This window comes from Procambarus clarkii, chromosome 90 (genome assembly GCF_040958095.1).
Source record: "Procambarus clarkii isolate CNS0578487 chromosome 90, FALCON_Pclarkii_2.0, whole genome shotgun sequence".
Taxonomy (NCBI): domain Eukaryota; kingdom Metazoa; phylum Arthropoda; class Malacostraca; order Decapoda; family Cambaridae; genus Procambarus; species Procambarus clarkii.
In genome coordinates, this window is record NC_091239.1 from 15,107,311 (window position 1) to 15,129,958 (window position 22,648).

A 22,648-nucleotide genomic window follows, 5' to 3' on the forward strand; every position below is an offset into this window, starting at 1 on the left:
TATGATAGGTTAGGCTGTGTTAGACTAGGTTAGGCTGTGTTAGACTAGGTTAGGATAGGTTAGCTTAGGTTATCTTGGGGTATTTCGGGGCTTAGCGTCCCCGCGGCCCGGTCCTCGACCAGGCCTCCTTTTTGTTACACACTCCCCAGGAAGCAGCTCATATCAGCTGTCTAACTCCTAGGTACCTATTTACTGTTAGGTGAACAGGGCATCAGGGTAAAACACTGCCCATTTCAAATTCAAAATTCAAATGTTTATTTAGGTAAAGTACATACATACAAGGGGTGATACAAATATTGATGAATTTATAGATAGAGCTAGTACATACAATGGTTGTTCAACGTCCTCCCAGCGACTATAAGAAATATTGCCGGAACAACCGTGGACATCTTCAAGAGAAAACTGGACTGTTTTCTAAGAGAAGTTCTGGATCAGCCGGGCTGTGGTGGGTATGTGGGCCGCTCCAAGCAACAGCCTGGTGGACCAAACTCTCACAAGTCGAGCCTGGCCTCGGGCCGGGCTTGGGGAGTAGAAGTACTCCCAGAACCCCATCAAGCAGGTATACAATGCCTAAAGCCACTCCTACGCAAAGCGTTTCGGGCAGGAAAAACACTAAAGACTAAAACTTAATACTAATTAAGATTAAAGTATAAAATGTGTTGAGAAAATAAAAAAATAAAAAAGGGGAACATGGCAGAAAAACAGCAAAAATACAGTTTGGTCGACAAACAGCATTGTTTAAAAATAACAGACATGGGTTGACAATATAGGGGTAAGGTAGGTTACAGGGAGTTAATTAGGTAGTGCTTATTTTTTATCTTAAATTGGTTGAGAGAGGTACAGTCATTAACATGATTGAGGAGGTCATTCCACATTCTGGGTCCCTTGATTTGTAGAGCATTTCTAGTTTGATTAAGTTGTACTCTTGGAATGTCAAAAAGGTATTTGTTTCTGGTGTGGTGCTCATGGGTTCTGTTACAACCTTCAATGAAGCTTTTAAGGTCAGGATTGGCATTACAGTTCACCGCTTTATATATATATATATATATATATATATATATATATATATATATATATATATATATATATATATATATATATATATATATATATATAATAATATGTGTGTGTATATCACGAAAATAAACGTGATTTTATATATATATATATATATATATATATATATATTTATATATATATATATATATATGTATGTATGTATGTATATATATGTTTCATTGAATATGACCGCAGACAGATGTATGCCTTGATAGGTTTCTTATCTGCAGTCCCTGTTAGATATATTGCTTCGGTATAATCTACTCCTGTCGTCTCGAAAGGATGTAGATGGACCACTCGTTCCTTTGGTAGGGTTGGTGGCCCTGGATAAGAGCAAGTTCTTGCATCGTACCTTCGGCATATCATGCAATTCTTCAAGATTGATTTGACTGACTGTCTTCCCTGAGGAATCCAATACTGCTGTCTGAGATATGTGAGTGTGTCTAACACTCCTCCATGTTTGATGATGTGTTGTTGTGTATGTAACACAATCAACCTTGTGATCCAATGATTTTTTGGTAAAAACCATGGATGCACAGTATCTAGATTGATATTTGCGTGTTTAAGTCTCCCTCCACAATGCAGAATGTTGTGATTTTCTTGGTCTATCCACAGACCGAGATTGTGTTTTAACTTATGCGGAAGATTCTCTCTGGGTTTGTCTTGCCCAATAGATAAGTGCATCTTGAAAAGTGTATTTTATACCTCTTTTCCTGAGATAATGAAATACATTCTGTGTTACATTGATTAATTTGATGAGCGAGGAGTAACGAGCAAACTGTTTAAACGTCATACCTCTTGATAAGAGATCAGCTGGATTAACTTTTGTTGGTACATACAACAACTGAAAGCCTGAAGAAATTTCTTTAATTTCTGAGACGCGATTTCTTACATACGGAGTCAGACAGTTGTCGTTTCGTACCGATTGTAAGACAGCCTTCATTGTCAGACCATATAATGACATCTTTGATGTTCATGGTAGACAAGACTTGTTTGATATGCACTGCTAAGCGTGTGCCAGTTAGCAATGCAGTCAGTTCCATCTGAGGCAAAGTCCTCTTTTTTAATTGGAGCAACTCTGGCCTTAGAGGTGATAAGGTATGATTGATGGGAAGTCACTAAGTAAGCACAAGCTCCAAAAGCTTTGGCTGACGAGTCTGTGAATACATGTAGTGTTACTTCATCATTTTCCTCGACTATGTGTCTCGGAAAGATTATCTTTTCGACTAGAGTTTGTTCTTGAGCCACTTCCATCCAAGCTTTTTGTAACTGGAGTGGTAGTGGATCATCCCAACCAACTTTAGTCTTCCAAGCTTCTTGCACCGAATAAACGCCATTTGATAGTTAAAGGATTTAGTAGACCAAGTGGGTCGAATACTTTGCTAACTTGTGAAAGCAAATCCCTTTTTGTAACTATGCAATAATTTACTGGTACAGATTTGATTGATATTGTGTCTGAGATTAGATCCCATTCCATACCTAACCCTTTTGGTGATTCTGGTACGTGATATTCAGGGTAATCTCTTGCTATTTGATTATTCAGTGTTGCATTATTAGAGGCCCATGATTGTAGTGGCATGTTGGCACCTTGTAGCTCCTTGTTGGCCTCTTGATATATATGTAACAGTTCAGTAGTACTGTTAACTGTCCCTTGAAAATTATCTACATATAGATTCTGACTGATTTCAGCCTTATAAGGACTTGATGATTTCTTTAGATGAGTATCTAGAGTGGCTTGCAGCAAAAATGGGCTACTTTTAGCATCGAAGAGAACAGAGGAGAATCTGTAAGTCACAATTGGACTATTAATATCTTCTGGGTTCTCTACCCATAGAAACTTAGTGAAGTCCCTATCTTCTTCCTGTAAGTCAACTCTTAGAAAGGCCTTGCTTATATCTGCTGAAAATGCATATTTATTAAGTCTAAACTTCAGCAGTATGTCATACAATTTCTGAGTTAGACTTTGACCTGTTTGCATACAATCATTTAGACTGGTTCCTTGGGGTTCAGATTTAGAGCTACAATTAAAAACTATCCGTAAAGGAGTTGTTTTTGATTCTCTCATTACAGCCATGTGTGGTAAAAAAATAGTCTGTTTGCTTATTGTCGTGTTTCACGACTTCGATAAATTTATTCTTTAATTGTTGAGCAATAATCTCATGGTAGAGTTTTAAATGCTCTGGCCTTTTTCTTAGCTTTGCTAATTGAGATTTAAAATGACTATAAGCCATGTGATAGTTGGTAGGTAAGGTTTTATGGTTGATTTTCCATGGTAGCCTTACCCAGTACTGTCCATCATGGTACTGTACAGTTTCTAAGTATTGATTATATCTACAGACATCATCAGGACTCTGTTGTTCAGGAATTATTCCTATTGCATCAAGTAGCCACAATTTATGCACAGATTCCAATCCGTCATCAATCATGTGGGGGATATTTAGTGGTGACTGTTCTTTGCCTAGTCAAGCCACTATTACAGTTTCTGTATGATGTGATTTTTCAGGAGTTGAAGCTTTAAGATCTAGTATTCTTGTTTTAATGCTAACTCCTTGACTGATTAGTTCCAGCTGTGCAGTTGGTAATGTATCTATAGTAATTGTTTTTGCTATTAAGGCATTGACATTACTCCTGTACTTTACAGTATTGTACAGCTGGTGAAGAATTATCTTCTTTTGGCTTTGCCTGTGATATAGTTTGATTATTGATTCTGTTGGCACAGCCTGCTTCTGCATAGGCTGAGCATTGATAGGTATGTGCTTCCTGACAGAATAAACATCTTGGTGCATTTGTAGCTCCTTTTGTCTTATCTGTCTTGGGAGCTTGATTTCCTACAGATATGTTAACTGTGGGTGATATAGCATATGAGCCAACATTACTCTGTTTCCACTTTGCAGAAGAGGAGTTTTGTTGCCTTGATTTCTGATTGCCAGTTTAGGACATTTTTGTTTTTGTCCGTGGATTCACCTTTAGTGATTTTTTCTTGTGATATGATATTGTTACAAGTATGTAACACTTGTAGGTAAGTAATTACATGCAAAGTAGGTCATACAAGCATGTAACACTTGTACTCCTCCAAGAATTTCTTTAAAGGATGAATTGTATTTGTAATAATGTGTATTTACATTATTCAGGATGTGATGAAGCATTTTGCTTTTTATTTTTTCTCGGCTTTGCCTTTCTATTAAGTAAGTCTCTTTGAGATGCTTGATTGTCCTTCAGAGTTTCTGAGGCTGCTTTCACTCCAGTGAAAGCATGAGATATGAGATTAGGTGATCAATATTATATTTTTGGATTAAGATAGTTATCTTAGATGAATGATAATACTTGGATTGACATTGTCAATGGGCTTTTAGCATTTCAGATTGTAGATTAGTGATGAGGGGCATGTTTAGCCAATCAGATTGTGATGTGAGATTAAGATTGGTCTTAATTCCCCAATGGTAGACTATTGTAGCCAAATGATGATGACATTTGTCTATCACCTGATTTAAATAGGCCTGTAGGCTGTAGATTAAGATTAATGATATGCTGTTTAGCTAAGTGATGACTTTATCATTCAACTGATAGATGTAGCCAGTAGGCCTTCAAGTTTCTTGATTAGTATTCATTGTACTTAGCATGTAACAATTGAATGGCTTAATCATAATCTTCATCCATACATGACAAATTAGCAATGATCTGCAATGCCTTTCTTCTTACTTGGCCTTCAAAATATGGTAAATGTACCTTTGGGAGCTCTGCTGCTATATGTTGACCAGACCACACACTAGAAGGTGAAGGGACGACGACGTTTCGGTCCGTCCTGGACCATTCTCAACTCGATTCTGCTACTATATGTGTGATAGTTGCAGTACCCTGCTGAGTGGATGAGCTCACATTTGATTGGGTTAAGGCTTGTAATGCAAGTTTGATTAAAGGATCTATCTGATCCTGGATTTTATTTTCATAAATTGCTGTTTCAGCTCTGATATCCTGAAGTTCCCTTTGGGTTAAATCAGCATTAGCTTTTTCTGCTAAATAAGTCTCAGAAAGGTCTTTGATTTGATCAAATTTTCAACTGAAGTTTTAATTCTGTTATTTAAGATGATTTAATCAAGAGATACTTGATTAGCTAACTCTTGACATCTGTCAAGTTGTAGAGTCAAGTGATTTTTTAGACAATTTGTGTCCTTTTCTTTCCTGTTGCTGTAGCAGGTGAAGAATTAGAAGTCATCTGGATTTTCCGAGTTTCAGAGATATTTTCTCTTTTTTTTATAAAAATATATATATGTTAATGTATTTTGATAAATGAACTTTCCTGTCTACTTAGGTAATGATTCCAAAGATCGTCCTTCATTTCCTCCCTGGAATCTGGATGTAACAGGTGCTCAATTATTAAAAGTAATAATTTGGTTTGTCATCCGAATGCACCAAATCGGTAAATTTTGTAATAACTTTTTTTTAAAATAGTAAATGATACTATTTTTGCAAAATTATTACAAGATCTATTACCCTAATAGGGGCCTTGATTAAATACAGTAGATTGCCTACTGGCTTTACCTGTAATGGGGTTTGATACAGTTGATTATAGATATATTGTAATGAAATGCTCTTATTGTGTTAAAAACACTTTTTTAAAAGAGTATTTTGTAATGAGCAGCTCTGAAAATCAGTTGATTACAGAAAATGCTAGATAATACACTTAATGTGTGTATATATGTTACCACAATTGAGATATATATGAGTAAAATGTAATTGTGTCTTTGACACTGATAAAATTATGTACTGTGGTTTTTTACACAGAATTGTTACTAGTATGCTATGAATGTTTACTAGGTAATAGATATGGTGGTTTAAGCCACTGTAAACAATTTGTTCACTTAAATATATAGATATTATAAATATTGGCTGTTAGCTAGGTTAGGCTAGAATATGTAAAAATTATTCAAATGCAAAATCAAGAAGTTTCTTATGTATTTGCTGGAATAATATTCGGTAAACGAAGGGCCATAAATGTGGGAAAAACCTGCCGGGATTGATATGAGAGGAGAGCTTCTAGGGACTTGTACTGTACTAAATTAAAATTACTGTCTGCAAATTAATTAAACTAACATCTCTAGCTAGGGGCATAAAGCCTAGCTCCCCTTTTCCTAATGACAGATTGTGGGCTGTAAGGGGCAGGTGGGGTGAATGAATTAGATGATTGAAGTTCCAGTCCACCTGCAGACAAGTATCTCACATTAACTTGTATTTTTTATACAAGGATAAGATTTCAATAAATTCAGTTCTATGACTGAACACTGATTCTGTTTAAAGCAGGGATTTAAACATGTACATAGTCCAGCCTAGCACCATAACTATCAACAGCCAATATATTCTTTTACTAATAACACAACAATTTCAACAATTTAAATAGTAGAAGCATGATATTAAATGACCTTAAATGTGGGCTAAGTACTGTTAACTAAGTACTAGATAAATTAAAGATAACTAAGCAAGCAATTGTTAACTTAATTTATATGTTCAATGATATATATATATATATATATATATATATATATATATATATATATATATATATATATATATATATATATATATATATATATATATATATATATATATATATAACTGAAAACTCACACCCCAAAAGTGACTCGAACCCATACTGCCAGGAGCAACGCAACTGGTATGTACAGGGACGCCTTAATCCGCTTGACCATCACGACCGGACATAAGGAAGTGATAGCCGAAGCTATTTGAACCACTTCCCCGCCGGCACTCGGATGGTAATCTTGGGCATAGCATTTTATCAAATCACCTCATTCTTTGGGGCACACGTGAGGAACACAAATGCAAACAAGCCTGAATGGTCCCCAGGACTATATACAACTGAAAACTCACACCCCAGAAGTGACTCGAACCCATACTGCCAGGAGCAACGCAACTGGTATGTACAGGGACGCCTTAATCTGCTTGACCATCACGACCGGACATAAGGAAGTGATAGCCGAAGCTATTTGAACCACTTCCCCGCCGGCACTCGGATGGTAATCTTGGGCATAGCATTTTATCAAATCACCTCATTCTTTGGGGCACACGTGAGGAACACAAATGCAAACAAGCCTGAATGGTCCCCAGGACTATATACAACTGAAAACTCACACCCCAGAAGTGACTCGAACCCATACTGCCAGGAGCAACGCAACTGGTATGTACAGGGACGCCTTAATCCGCTTGACCATCACGACCGGACATAAGGAAGTGATATTCAGGCTTGTTTGCATTTGTGTTCCTCACGTGTGCCCCAAAGAATGAGGTGATTTGATAAAATGCTATGCCCAAGATTACCATCCGAGTGCCGGCGGGGAAGTGGTTCAAATAGCTTCGGCTATCACTTCCTTATGTCCGGTCGTGATGGTCAAGCGGATTAAGGCGTCCCTGTACATACCATTTGCGTTGCTCCTGGCAGTATGGGTTCGAGTCACTTCTGGGGTGTGAGTTTTCAGTTGTATATAGTCCTGGGGACCATTCAGGCTTGTTTGCATATATATATATATATATATATATATATATATATATATATATATATATATATATATATATATATATATATATATATATATCCAATTTATATGAAGAGGTTTAGTCACCTCAACTGAAGTTTTTCCCACACAAGGGACACTCATGATGATTTGTTTACCTCGAGAGTGTCTTTATGCTTGGAAAAAGATTACGCTGCTGCACTACAATATTAATAAACTTACTGAAATATGAGGCGTTGCCTCACTCTATAACCGACAGACAGACTTATTGGATATATTAAAGTTAAACAAGCATACAATTGGCCAATTAATACACTTAAATGACATTCAATATACTTCTCTGAATACCGGGTGCCTGTCTGGCGAGTGTGCCAGACTGGATAACTCTCTTGTCGAGTTTAACGCAGATGTCTTAAGGCCAGCTCAGCGTGGACAGAAACCTCTCAACTGTAAATCAACTGGTGTACAGATTCCGGAGCTGGTACATCAACTTGTGTACATCTCCTCTTTCCTCTGTGTCTTCCTTCACATGTTTTGTTAGGAAATTCCTGTCTATAACATCTACTAACTTTGCTCCCCACGTTTCATCCCCTCCATGGGGATTCCTTGATTCCCAATTTATCTCTCTATGATTTAGGTCCCCCATGACCAGCAGCTTTGCTCTCATTCTGTGGGCTAATGTTACTGCCTTCTGCAGTTCATCTATACCTGCCTTGTTGTTGTCATCATACTCCTGCCTGGGTCTTCTACTATTTGGTGGGGGATTGTAGATTACAAAGATCACAATCTTCCTCCCATCTGCTGTCAGAGTTCCATGTATGAAGCGTGTGCTCTCGTTAGTAACCCAATTTCCCAGGTCTTCAAACTTCCATTTCTGCCTTATTAGGAGTGCCACTCCCCCTCCCTGTCTCTGTGACCTTTTTTTCTTATCACTTGGTACCCCTCTGGAAACATTGCATCTGAGATCATATAAATTATTTTAGTTGTGCTATATACTATTGCAACTACGTCAGTATTCTTTTATCTCTTCTGCTTTATTAGATATCCCATCAGCATTGGTGTACCAAACCTTGAGATTCTTCATGGAAACTCTGGTACCAGAATTCGCCCTTTCTCTGGGGATCTGGGGGGTGACTGGGGATTGGGGGGGGTGTCTGGGGGTGAATGGGGTCTGGAGGCGTTCCTGGGGGGGCGAATGGGGGTTGGGCATTTAGGAAGGTAGGTAGGAACTGGAGTAGTAAGGGCATACTGGGTTTGAAGATTAGGGAGGGTCAGAGAGGCATAGAGGGGTTGAGAGGCAGCATAAGGTTGAGAGGTTGGGGGGTGAAGGATAGATGGGGTGGGGGGAAGAGGGGCGGATGAAACATGGATAGTGATAGGAGGAAGGAAGTTGTATTAGTCAAGGGAAACTCAGGGGTAGGTGTGGGCATTGGGGCAGGAGGGGAGGAAAGGGAAATGGAGGAAGAGGTGGGGGTCCCCCACTGGTGGGTCCATGTGCCCCCCTTGCAAGGGTAGGGGGTCACATGGAAGGAGAGGGGGTGAGGGCTGAGCAGGTTTTGGGGGTTGAGGGGATGAGGGCTGGGCGGGTGTTGGGGGCTTGAGGGGATCCTTGGAATGTGGGATGAAGCAGATGGATTCAAATGCAATGGGGTCAGGGGAGGTGTTTGGGAGATAAGCAGGGGCAGGGAGGGCTGATTTGGGGAGGGTGTGACCTGGGAAGCAGGTGTGGGTTAGCACTGGGGTGGGTAAGTACGCTCAAATTTGATGAGGTGTTTCGAGGACGGCTCGCCATGTGGGCTATTTGCTCATCTTTGGTCATGTATTTGTCAATATACACGTTGTAATAGTTTTTGCTACCTCTGAGTAAGTGCTTGTGTTGCAGTTTGTTGTCCACAGCCTTCTTGTTAGTGAACTGTACCAGGACAGGTCGTTTCTTGTTACAGTTGTACGCCCCAATGCGGCGATGTATCCCCCACCTCATTCCCTGCCATTTCGGCTCTGATATCTCTCAAGATCCCCTGTAACTCAAAATCTTCAATCTCCATCCTTTCCTGCCTCGATGCCTTGGCTTCAAGTAATCTATGGATTATGATTGACCTCCTCAGTGAAGGGTCGTGCTGGTCGCCTCCTCCCCTGGCTGACACCCACCCCACCCACACTCACTACTTCATTCCCCACCACTCCCCCTTCCCTTGTCATGCTACCCTTATTCCTGCCAAATTCAGTTGCAAGCCTTGTTATCTCACTTTCCCATGCCACTTTGCTCTTCTTGATTTCTTCTTGAGTATAGTCCACAAATTCTCGTTTTTGTCTCTAAACCTCATCCGTATCCTATTAAAAATTTCACTTTTAATCCCCTGGATTAGATCATCTATCCAAACATCCCTCTTCTCTACAAATTTCCCAATCATCTTCTTCACAAACCTATCCTCTTCTTCAGTCATAATACTGCTGGACCTAGGCGCCCTTCTTGACCTAGTCATTGCTATAATCCTATTTGCAATGACCTAGTCATTGCAAATAAATAAATAAATAAATAATCCAACCTTACCCACAGGGGTTCCAATTACCTTACCGTGTGTGTGTGTATTCACCTAGTTGTGCTTGCGGGGCTTGAGCTCTGCTCTTTTGGCCCGCCTCTCAACTGTCAATCAACACCACAACACACACACCCCAGGAAGCAGCCCATGACAGCTGACTAACTCCCAGGTACCTATTTACTGCTAGGTAACAGGGGCATAGGGTGAAAGAAACTCAGCCCATCGTTTCTCGCCGGCGCCGGAAATCGAACCCTGGCCACAGGATCACGTGTTCAGCGTGCTATCCTCACAGCCACTGGCACCCCGGTGTGTGTGTGTGTGTGTGTTCATTAAGTGCATATTTTAATTATGGGTTTTGGTAAAAATAAACAAGAGGATTTAAAAAAGAAGTTTGTTTATTATATCACTTCAGTACATCTTCGGTCATATATATATATATATATATATATATATATATATATATATATATATATATATATATATGTGTCCAGCTTATAAGCCTATAAGCCTATAAGCCTATAAGCTTATAAGCCTATAAGCCTATAATAGGCTTATAAGCTGGACACGAGTTCTCTCACAATGACAGTGGCTTGACGAAAAATGCAGACTGACCCCTCACTCATCTGGTGCCTTCGGGAGGTAGAGATGTTTGAGATATATATCTCGAACTATCTACTTCTTTTGTAAGGTCTGATGGCGTAGTGGGTTAAAGCATACTAGTTATGCCAGCTACTGGAAGGTAGTTGTGCTTTCTGGGTTCGAGTCCCACTGGTGGGTGTTGTCCAAAGATTGTATATATATATATATATATATATATATATATATATATATATATATATATATATATATGTCGTACCTAGTAGCCAGAACGCACTTCTCAGCCTACTATGCAAGGCCCGATTTGCCTAATAAGCCAAGTTTTCCTGAATTATTATATTCTCTCTAATTTTTTTCTTATGAAATGATAAAGCTACCCATTTCATTATGTATGAGTTCAATTTTTGTTTATTGGAGTTAAAATTAACGTTGATATATGACCGAACCTAACCAACCCTACCTAACCTAACCTAACCTATCTCTATAGGTTAGGTTAGGTTAGGTAGCCGAAAAATGGTAGGTTAGGTTAGGTTAGGTAGGTTAGGTAGTCGAAAAAACATTAGTTCATGAAAACTTGGCCTATTAGGCAAATCGGGCCTTGCATAGTAGGCTGAGAAGTGCGTTCTGGCTACTAGGTACGACATATATATATATATATATATATATATATATATATATATATATATATATATTAAGCAATAAAGATATATGGAAAGAGTAAGGGAGGAAGGGGAGAAAGGTCATTGAGGGATATGGCAGTTTCCTAACAATCGCCGGGGAGTCAAAGTACACTTGAAGATGCCACAGTCGCCCCTGCTGTTGGCGCGAAACTCCGCGCGTCGCAGAGGTCCTCAGCTTGTTTGGGACTTAAGAACCCGACCTTCTCCTTCTTCCCCCCCAGCAGACAGTTCTTGGAGATGGTTGATCACTTCTTGGCAACTTGGACTCCCGTTCCCGCCTCCTGCGCCGGTTTTGGAGGTCCGGGGCGGTAGAACACTTCACCGGAGTGGTTGACGAGGAGCTCTCCATCTCCTTGCGCGATGGCAGTCCTCAGGCCAGGGTAGCGGTAGAGGTCGTCGAGGGAGATGTCGTACCCGGCAGTGTTGAGCACTTGGGTGAGGGTGTTGACGCGTTCACTTCGGGTCTGCGGCTTCTGTGGGAGAGAAAATATTTACAGCAGGTGCTGTGGTGGGTAGAGCAGAGTGTATCAAGACCACAGCAACACTTTGTACAGCAGCTGCTGTGGTGGGTAGAACAGAGTGTATCAAGACTACAGCAACACCTGGTACAGCAGCTGCTGTGATGGGAAGAGCAGTGTACCAACTAGGTTCAGGATTTAATACACCTGAATGTTCTTCATTGCCCTAAGTCTATATGTACAACCAGGGTCGAGCTAGGCTCGTAGCCCCCGGCTTCTGAATCTTCTTAGATTAATACAATGTTCTCACACTTCTGAGGGAGTGTTTGTGTGCCTGAGGGTGTGCGTGTGTATGGATTTAACATTTGTATTTATTACTTGTGTCACAAGGATCGAACTGTTAGCTCCTGTACCCCGACTTTCTAACCGTCATTTGTCTTGATTTTTCTCCTCTCTCTCTCTCTCTCTCTCTCTCTCTCTCTCTCTCTCTCTCTCTCTCTCTCTCTCTCTCTCTCTCTCTCTCTCTCTCTCTCTCTCTCTCTCTCTCTCTCACACACACACACACACACACACACACACACACACACACACACACACAAACACACACACATATATCCCAAGAAGCAGCCCGTGTCAGCTGTCTAACTCCCAGGTACTTATTTACTGCTAGGTAAGCAGAATCATCAGGTGAAAAAATCTCTGCACATATATTCTGCTTCGGCTGGGAATCGAACCCATAGTCCCAATAACATATTGGGACTATGTTAGCTGTCTTCTAACTCACTGGTAGGTCTCCCATTTCCAGTGACTTGTTATAGACCATAGATAGTGGTATGCAAAGTGCTTCTGCCCCTTCTTTTGGCATCCATGGTGAGATTTCATCAGGTCCAACAGCCTTAGTCACTTCTAGATCATGCAGATACCTCCTAACCTCATCTCTGTTAATTTCAATATCTTCCAAGTCTGCTTAGTTTATTGCCACCCCTCTTAATTCAGGATCTTCCCCTTGCTCTGTTATAAAGACCTCCTGGAATATCTTGTTGAGTTCTTCACACACACCTCTTTGTCATTCTCTATGTACCCATCCTTTTCCCTTTTTCAATTTCATTACCTCTAATTTCACTATTGTTTTCCTCCTGAAGTGACTGTATAGCAGTTTTGGTTGGGTCTTGGCTTATTTGCTATGTCGTCTGCTCTCTGTTCTCTGGTGTCCTGCTATTTCTGTACTTTCTCCATGTCCTTGTGCTTAGCTGTCTTTCTTCCTTACATACCTGACTGAACCACGGGCTCCCCTTTTGCTTTTCTGTTTGTTTTCCTTCTGGCCTGGGATAAATCTGTTTTCTGCCTCCTGACACTTCTGGGTGATGTAGTCCATCATTTTCGTATGTGCCAATAAGGCCTTCTGCGGTTACCTTCATTCTTATGCCTTGTTTGGTCTTTCTATTGAGTTCTGTCTCCCATGGTATTCCTGTTAGGAAGTTTCTATTCTCATCTTGAGGTTATCTTGAGATGATTTCGGAACTTTATTGTCCCCGCGGCCCGGTCCTCGACCAGGCCTCCAACCCCAGGAAGCAGCCCGTGACAGCTGACTAACACCCAGGTACCTATTTTACTGCTAGGTAACAGGGGCATAAAGTGAAAAAAAAACTCTGCCCATTGTTTCTCGCTGGCGCCCGGGATCGAACCCGGGACCACAGGATCACAAGTCCAGTGTGCTGTCCGCTCGGCCGACCGGCTCCCAGGATCATCATAGTTTCCCCTTTGGTATTCCAGCCATTTACTTTTCGGTCCATTCCTTGGATGGCTTAATCCTACTTCCACCAGATACTCAAATGTTAAGACACAGTGCCTGGTCACTCATTGGCTATGGTGGGTTCTGACCTGACTTCCCTTATGTCTGACTCGTTCAGGGTGATTACCTAGATCTAGTCTGGCTGATTCATGATGCCCTATCATACTTGTGTTTGTGTATTCACCTAGTTGTGCTTGCGGGGGTTGAGCTCTGCTCTTTCAGGCCCGCCTCTCAACTGTCAATCAACTGTAACTAACTACTAACTAATTTTTTTTCCACACATCACACACACATCCCCAGGAAGCAGCTCCATAACAGCTGACTGAACTCCCAGATACCTATTTACTGCTAGGTAACAGGTGCATCAGGGTGAAAGAAACTTTGCCCATTTGTTTCTGCCTGGTCTGAGAATCGAACCCGGGACACAGAATTATGAGTCCTGCGCACTGTCCGCTCAGCTACAAGACATCATTTGTGTTTGTGTGCGTGTGTGCGTATGTATGTGTGTATGTGTTAATTCACACACACCTTTTTAAGTGTGTAAGTACATTCGTCATCGTCTTAAGTGTTAGTACATAAGTGTTAGCACACTGATGTACTAACCCCCGAAGTAATGCGTGCGTGCATGATAGTGCGTGAGTGCGTGATAATGAGTGCGCATGTCTGCGGGCATAAATTACATATTAAAAGATACAACACAAGGAACACAAGAATTTCGCGTAGGCAAGGCACTAAACTCACGTTGTTTTGATTCAGGTAGTAGTAGGCCAGGTCCTCAGGGCTGTCCAGACCAATGTTGTATGGGAAGGTGCCAGGCTTGAAGGCGCTCTTGAAGAGTCCGGTCCCGAAGACTGTTGGGGCCGCGGCGCCAGACCTGAAGGCTGAAGGAGGAGATCAGAACGGGGTTATAATCTTTACTGGTTACGTTGTCTCTCAACCGGATAACAGTGTGATATCCAGTTGAGTTGGACAGAGTGATGGCTCTGTCCATCATTTTCTCTCTCACCAGCACACACAGTTGAGAGACGGGACCAAAGCGCCGAAACTCAACCCTCGCAAGCACAACTAGGCGAATACACACTCCCTCAACATTCTGCACCAACACAATAACATTAACAATCAACAAAGTGCTCCAGCACCACTTGAAGTGATCAACACCTCACAACACTTCCTTCAACACCATCCTCACCACCTTCATCCATCTCCATCCTCCTCATTCATCACCTCAATGAGCATCCACCTCCAAACATTCTTCGTCAAGAACTGAACATGTCCTATTAGCAGCCCCCGGCATCACATCACTTGTATAATCTCTCCCAAACAGCATCACTATCACTTGCCACTTTGTCCGGAGACTTACTAGGGGGAAGGTACTCCAGGGAGTAGTCGGCGACGCCCCGCTCGAAGGAGTCGCTGAGGGAGAGATAAAAGAGGTTAAGGGGGTCAAGTTTACTATCAGGAGGTAGAGGTTTTGACCTGACAAGCCGCAGGCCATTGCTATCAGCGACCATCAGCTCAATAAATCAGTATCTTATAAGATAAAGAGCTAAGATGACAACATGGCCCTTATTAATTACATAATACAGGTCTATACAGGATCCCAGGCGGGACACAAATGGGTTTACGTGTTTCCCATTACCCTAATGTCCCCTGTTCACCTAGCAGTAAATAGGTACCCAGTAGTCAGTCAGCTGGTTGTGGGGTTGCATCCTTGGAAGGGGGGGGGGTTACCTTGATATAAGCCTAACATGTATATATACACTGGCTGTCTGTCCCCCGAGACAATGAATTATTATAACTATTATTATGTCAGCAGAAATGGTTCTGTTGACATCATAATACTAATAAAATATTATCTAGTCACCGATAAACTTTGTTTTCTATAAAAATATAGTCATAAAAAATGAAAGTCAGGAATGGGTAACAATACTAAATATTAAAATTTCACTAAACAATCTGTTTGATTGAATCGCAGTCCAAATAACAACGTTATTAATTTAATAAAAAATAAAGCAATGTAATAATATAGTTAACAAATTATTGTATGGAAATAGGGTAGCCATTCAGGCTTGTCAACTTTCCGCCCCCAACAACGTCAAAAGTGGTCCACTAGGTATAATGGACATGAATTTCATAGGACTATATGAATAATTAATAATTCATTTTATCGGGGACAGGCAGCTTTTATTCGTTACGTTAGACTTATACCGAAGTTTCCCTCAGGGTCAGACTACTGACCTTCCCTAGTATGCAGCCCCACAACAAGCTAACTAACTCCTATTTACTGCTAGGTAAATAGTCATTAAGTCACAGGAAACATGCCCAACCCACTTAGGTCCCACCTGGGATGCGAACCCAAGATTTCCCTGATTGTAAATCGAGAACGAATCATACATAGATGCCCTAATCACCTTCTCAATGCTAACCAGCGTTTCACAAGAGTACATGTTGAGTTCGCAAAGCGGCAACCCACCTAATTATCATTACCTTAATAAATGCTTTAGTCAATTATTTCCACACTTGATAATTACTTTACTAAAAATATAATTCGGTCGTGTCATATAAACATGTAGGTTATGCGTCAAGATATCAACACTACGAAATATTTACACGTTAATTAGCACAGTCGTTTGTTGACGCGTTTCATACCCAGCTGAGACGGGGCGGCGCTGCCATACCACGCGCGGACACCTCAGCGCTCACCACAACACCTTAACGCATTGTTGCTGTGTGCTGAGCAACTGTTGTGTTGACCGAGGCTGTGTGCTGACCGAAGCTGTGAACTAAGCGAAGCTGTGTTGAGCTAGGCTGTTGTGTTGACCGAAGATGTGTGTTGTGCTGACCTAGGCTGTGTGTTGACCATGGCTGTTGTGCTGACCTAGGCTGTGTGTTGACCTAGGACTGTTGTGCTGAAACTCTGGACTGACGATGCTGTGTGCTGTCGCATTCTGTGCCCAAAACAGTGCTCTGAGCTGCACAATTTTTGAAAATTCGGGGCTATTATTTATTTTTCTTTAGTATGCTGTTTGCTGTGTTGACAAGCACTGACAGTTGCTGTGCCGAATGCTGTGAATTAGAACAATATTACTCGTGCCTAAGGCTAGGCTAGATGTTAAGTTGCTGTGAATTCTAACACAACTCAAGTGTTGTTTTGCGGTGAAATGCTTGTGCGATTTGCAAAATGAAAGATATTTAACAGTGAATTTTCAACAGATAGTTCAATAAGTGTTCATTATTTTAGGAACGTTAAAGTGATCATTCCCACTCAAATAGTCTTGAAAGTGCTGATGGGAACGTGCCTTTTCTACTGAATTTTCTTTGAACCGATTTTGTGGCATCTTTGACAGTGAAAGGCACTGGTGGAGATATATTATAACACTGACAAAGTCAAATTAACCGAATATTTCAATACTGGAAAAGATTCTTTTACGAAAGCATTTGTTACATATTCCGCAAGCTGCACATGGTGAGGCTGCTGACAAGGAAATTTAACCGTATAGAATTAACATTTGCACATACACACGTCTCCGTGGAAGAGCTCTGAGATCTCGGTAATGTTAAAAGATGTCTTACCAGCACGTTGCTCCAAGGAACCACGACGATCCACATCAGAGAATGTCAGCAAAAAATGTCATAATTGAGTGACTAGGCTTCTTCGGCTCAAGGTAAGACTGCATTCTCCGTTGATTTGTCAGTATTTACCTAAGGGGCCACCAGTCTCTCAAGTGGCTTACTAAGTGTACAATACCTTGCCATGCTTTGTACTATAAGCATGAATATCCTGAATTCATTCTCTATGAAGAATACGAGAGAAATGTCATGGTCAGAGCAGACGCTGCTGCCCACTTGCGTGTTTCTGCGTTTCATGCTTGGTGTAAACAGATCAGGTTGGACTTGGCTCGTTAGTCATGCAACAATTTAAGGTTCAAAGGTTCATTTAAAGGTTTAAGGTTCATTAAACAAGTAAGTCATGACCTTATGATAGCCTTACGAAATATGACACTACTTCCTACCGTTCAAATTTTCTCTTTCGGAGCCTATTGCAGGGGCTCTATTCCCCACTATTCCTCGAAGCCTCTGCTTCCCACTATCTCAAGCGGTTGTTCCTCGAGTCCTCTGCCACTAACCACTCCCTCGTGTAGGTCCACCTCGAGGCCTCTACCACTACACTCCCTCATGTCGGTCCTCATCTAGACCTCTACTATCCGCTGCCTCACGGCTTGTGTTAATTTTCCTAATGTTACTCATATACTCATCCTCCCCACCGTCTTCCTCATTCCTCCCTCACAACCCCCCCCCCACCGTATCACCCACCAACTCATCTCCCTCCACCCCTGTTGAGTCACCACTCCAACACATTCGATGAGTACTTACTCCCTGGTGTAGACGAAGCGGCCGCCTTGGGCCAGGGGAGAGGCAGACGCCGCTGCCGCCACAACAGCAAGCACAACCTGGAAAAAAGTAGAACAAATATACATTTTTGCTTGCTCCGATAGACAGTAAAAAGTATAGAAAAGAAAAAAGACGTGAATACCATTGCCGTGCATCTTTTCGATAGTTTGAGAAAAGGTCATTTGCCCTTTTTTTGTGGTCTGACAATTTCCTGTAGTCTGACTGCCTCTTATATAATATATACAAGGTTGAGTTTCAGCTCCTGAGACACGGCTTTCCGTCTACTGGTTCACTAATACAATGATACAGTCTCTCCATCATGCAGGCGATGAGTCACAATAACGTGGCTAAATTATGTTGACCAGATCACACACTAGAAGGTGAAGGGACTACGACGTTTCGGTCCGTCCTGGACCATTCTCAAGTCGATTCAACTTGAGAATGATCCAGGACGGACCGAAACGTCGTCGTCCCTTCGCTCTCCATCAGTTTCGTATTTACACTATATTTTGACCACAGACTGTTCATAGTTAGTGGTCACACTGTTCATGGTCTGTGGTCACACACTGTTCATAGTGTGATATAGTCTCATTATTATTATTATTATTTCAGAATGAACAAGTAAGTTAACATTATAGTAAGCATTAAAATTATTCTACTAGTTCGTTTAGTGTTGTGATGTTACTAGTTTACAACCGAGAGGTTTATGGTTTAATTTCTACGGCAGTACCGACACATTTGGGCAACGGTTCCTTTCATCTAATGTACCTGTTCACCTGGGAGTAAGTAGGTGTGTGGTAGTAGGCAGTTATTGGCTAAGGGACACTTCAATAAGTTTTTCCTGTGCCCGACAATGCAAAGCCTCATCGAATTATTAAAGTATTATATGCAAATTGAGGCCAATTATCAAAACAAACAATAGCGTAATAATAAGCTAACAAATATATAACAACCAATGAAGCTAACGATAGGTAACGAATGAGTCAGCTCTAACAATAAACACAAAAATTTATATACAAAAAAATATTCAAAATCTTTAAAAAAAAATGGAATTCAACATAAAAAACAAGATTAACTTCTGGCAATAGGACGGGGGACTAAAACACGAGAATTTACATCCTGGGACGTCATTTTAAATACGTCAATAAATTCTGACCAAAATATTCACGTTTCAAATATATATTTTAGGAGGTAATAAACGTGGTTTTATCCCGACTTAACGAAATTCGGACTGAGTGATTTACTCGTTCCTTAAACAGGGAAAATTACTGAATTGATCATAAACGCAAAATTTACATCAGGCAATTACTTTTCACGTTAATGTTAACTGTTTCGTTCTCTAACTGAAAATCTAGGATCCCGGGTTCGATTCCACAATGGTATAGATAGGGTTGGGTATATTTTCTTTCACTTAATGTCCCTGTTCACCTAGCAGCAAGTAGGAGTTAGTCAGCTTGTTATGGGATTGCATCCTGGGCTGGGTCTGTAATTCGACCTTGTGGGGGAGGGGGACCTAGATAACAGCCTAACGTGTATGAATACACTCTGGCTTCCTGTCCCCCGACACAGTGAATTATTATTATTATTATTATTATTATTATTATTATTATTATTATTATTATTATTATTATTATTATATAACCCAGTCCACATATGAAATGAAAGTGACGAAATTTCGGTCAGTCTGTGACGTATTTGACAACGGTTCGATCCGTTCTGGAGTCTAATGTGACGTATTTGACAACGGTTGGTCCGTCCTGGAGCCTAATGTGACGTATTTGACAACGGTTGGTCCGTCCTGGAGCCTAATGTGACGTATTTGACAACGGTTGGTCCGTCCTGGAGCCTAATGTGACGTATTTGACAACGGTTCCATCCGTTCTTGACCCTTATCAAGTAACTTGATAATGCAAATACTCGCATATGTAAAGAAAATTGTATCGTTCAAGAAAATAGGCTCTGATTCTCATGCGCATTAAAGTAGTTCCTTAACGTTTAATATTGGAAAATAGATGTTGTATCTCAATAGATATCTATCTCACACGCCTATTCCCAAAGACATTATTGTAACTGACTATTAAGGGAGACAATTGAGTACTCACTAGGCCTATCATCCTGGTGGTGGGTAATGGTAGATGAAGCGACGGTAGGCTGTCAAACGACGCAGTTAGAGGTGTGGAGCGACGGGTTATGGCAGGAGAGGCAAGTCCTCCCTCTTATATACCCGGTGTTGGGAACCTGTTCCCGTTTTTTGTGTGCGCCGGTCCTGTGCGCATCTCTGAAGATGTTACCGAGGATGAGTTTTTTTTCTTACCTCTTCGGTGTTGCATCTTAAGATGCTGTTGTTGTTTTAGATTTAACTACTGGGAATAAATAGTTGCAAGTAGCACGGGCTATGGTGAGCCCGTAGGGGACTTACCTGGCACAGGAGCGGAACTGTAATTGGGTACCTTGTGAGTTGGGTATATTAATTACATGGGTGTGTTTTGCTGTGTGTGTACTCACCTAATTGTGCTTGCGGGGGTTGAGCTTTAGCTCTTTGGTGTGTGTGTGTGTGTGGTGAGATATCGTAGCGTGGTTTTAGTGAATTAGGTTGATGGTAATGGAGGGAGGGTCTGTGAGAGATGTGAAGGGGGTGGGGTTTAGGGGGGTTGTGAAGGGGGGGGGGGGTGACTGTTAGTGTGGGGGTGGGGCTGGGGGTGGTAAGGTTAGAGGGCGTTGCAGCAGCCATGATTTATAAGTAAAAAACTTGCCAATTGTGAAGCCTCACCTGGCTTCCTCACTCCACCCCATCCTGCCGTGTCCACCCCCATCCTGCCGTGTCCACCCCATCCTGCCGTGTCCACCCCATCCTGCCGTGTCCACCCCCATCCTCACTCAGCCCGTGTCCTCACAATAAACCAATTAAACTAATCTAGAATGAGTGTGTGCACAAACAAGGCCTTAGACTGTATGCTAACTGTAACCAGCTCATCAGTGATGTAACTTGCTAAGTTAAACTAATATTAGGCTTCAAGTCTGGAGGTCATTATGTAACACTGTAACACTGTAGCCTCTCTCCATCACTACTCACAGGCTGGGATTGATGACATCTTCCTCAATCACAATATTGATGCATTAAACTGGATCTACCACGAGCTTTATAATGCAACAGGCCTTTGTTCTGGCAATTCACCTCTAATTACCAAACTACTAACACCCCCTAACAATCTCCAAGGACAACGTCACAAGAATAAATGTATTTAACAACTATCAAACAGCAATTTAACTCTAACAATTTTTAATCACTGGATCAGCTCACATATCCAGTTACAGTAAATTATTTATATTTGAATAATAAAATCATGATAATTAAATGTAATCTATTCGAGAATATATTTCATTAGTCTGAGGCTTCTTTGTCCATATTTAGTGTGGGGTTTTCTATTTTCCTTTCCCGACTGCAATGCGTACGTCGCCAATGTACATGTGGCGGACGCTTCACAAAGCTGTCGGAATCAGCAGAGAAAATACGAGAGCAACCGTACAGGGCCTGGGAGCAAGGTCAAGTTAGAGTCCTTGAGGGTCTCTTCTCAGACTAGCCTCACCTGGTCCTGGTCCACGTTGATCGTTGGAATCTCCTCAATGCTTTAACACTTTAAGGGACTCCTAGGGTCCTCATCACATTTATAGTTTGTGACTTATAGGCAACTCGGTATTGAAGACACTTAGAGCTGAAGGCTTGAGTAATGTTGGCAGTATTCAGAAGTGGTTCAATGGAAACACTGCATAAAGCTTAACAGTAGTTTATTTACTAACTTAACGACTAATACAAAGGCTGCTTGAATTACTTTAGATTGGCATCAGAAAGGCCAATAGGTTGCATTAGCAAGACTCTTGTCGTCTGGCTTTCGATTCGTATCCACTCGTGGAGAAACACCTAACTTAACACAGTTGACAGCCAATCATTAACACGGCAAACCTAACTGCCGGTATGCAAAGGGATTACAAGAGTTCCAACCGAATACTCAGGTAATGATGATGCACAATAAAACTGTCAATGGGACCGGTAATAACATGCACAATAATATCACACAATAACTAAAGGTGTGGTGTATGTGAAGCTCACATTCACAGACGAGTGTACTGCCACTGGCGGTGAGTAAGGGTGGTGAAGTCACATAGTACAGTGAGGGGCGGCGGCTGGCGGATCGAGGCTAGGCTAGCTACACGCTCTGGACCGAGTGGCGGCTGATTATGATACCATGCAGGTACACTATGGCAAAAGTCATACACAGATTACTTAGGCGGTGGCACTGCCTTAGTTCACTCTAGGTCACTCACAGATGATCTTAATTTGTCACCAGGGGTTACCTGATACCAATCTGTTTTGCTCTGATGATTTGTCACTAGGCTTCTAAACAATATAGTCATGATCTCCATTCTGGGCGAACGTTGGTACAGGTATATCGAAAAGACGCTGATTTTAAATTGATGGTTTGCGGGGACACTAAAGCCCCGAAATCATCTCAAGATGGTGAGGAATGGACGGTGTTCAGTCTATTGGCCGATAGACAGAACAGGACACGTCCTCTATGTAAGGGCTTTCTCACATGAATGCCCTTCC

General features: G+C 41.4%; 2 protein-coding genes across 3 annotated transcripts in view; one reads left to right on the forward strand and one right to left on the reverse strand.

Moving 5' to 3' along the window:
• LOC123746596 (uncharacterized) overlaps positions 1–20,298 on the reverse strand; it is a 37,094-nt gene extending 16,796 nt beyond the window's left edge. Inside the window, exons 1-5 of one of the 2 annotated variants that reach the window (XM_045728228.2) lie at positions 20,145–20,297; positions 18,025–18,101; positions 15,011–15,063; positions 14,392–14,531; positions 11,085–11,873 (exon numbers count right to left, since the gene is read on the reverse strand). In XM_045728228.2, coding sequence (XP_045584184.1) covers positions 11,646–11,873; positions 14,392–14,531; positions 15,011–15,063; positions 18,025–18,101; positions 20,145–20,156 — 510 coding nt within the window. In that variant the 5' untranslated portion in view covers positions 20,157–20,297 and the 3' untranslated portion in view covers positions 11,085–11,645. Of the gene's footprint in view, positions 1–11,084; positions 11,874–14,391; positions 14,532–15,010; positions 15,064–18,024; positions 18,102–20,144 lie in introns of those variants that run through there. The other variant, XM_069318375.1, reaches the window with a different exon arrangement.
• LOC123746597 (zinc finger protein 385B) overlaps positions 16,813–22,648 on the forward strand; it is a gene marked incomplete in the record, with an annotated part of 161,409 nt that continues 155,573 nt past the window's right edge. Inside the window, 1 exon segment of the mRNA XM_069318373.1 lies at positions 16,813–17,315.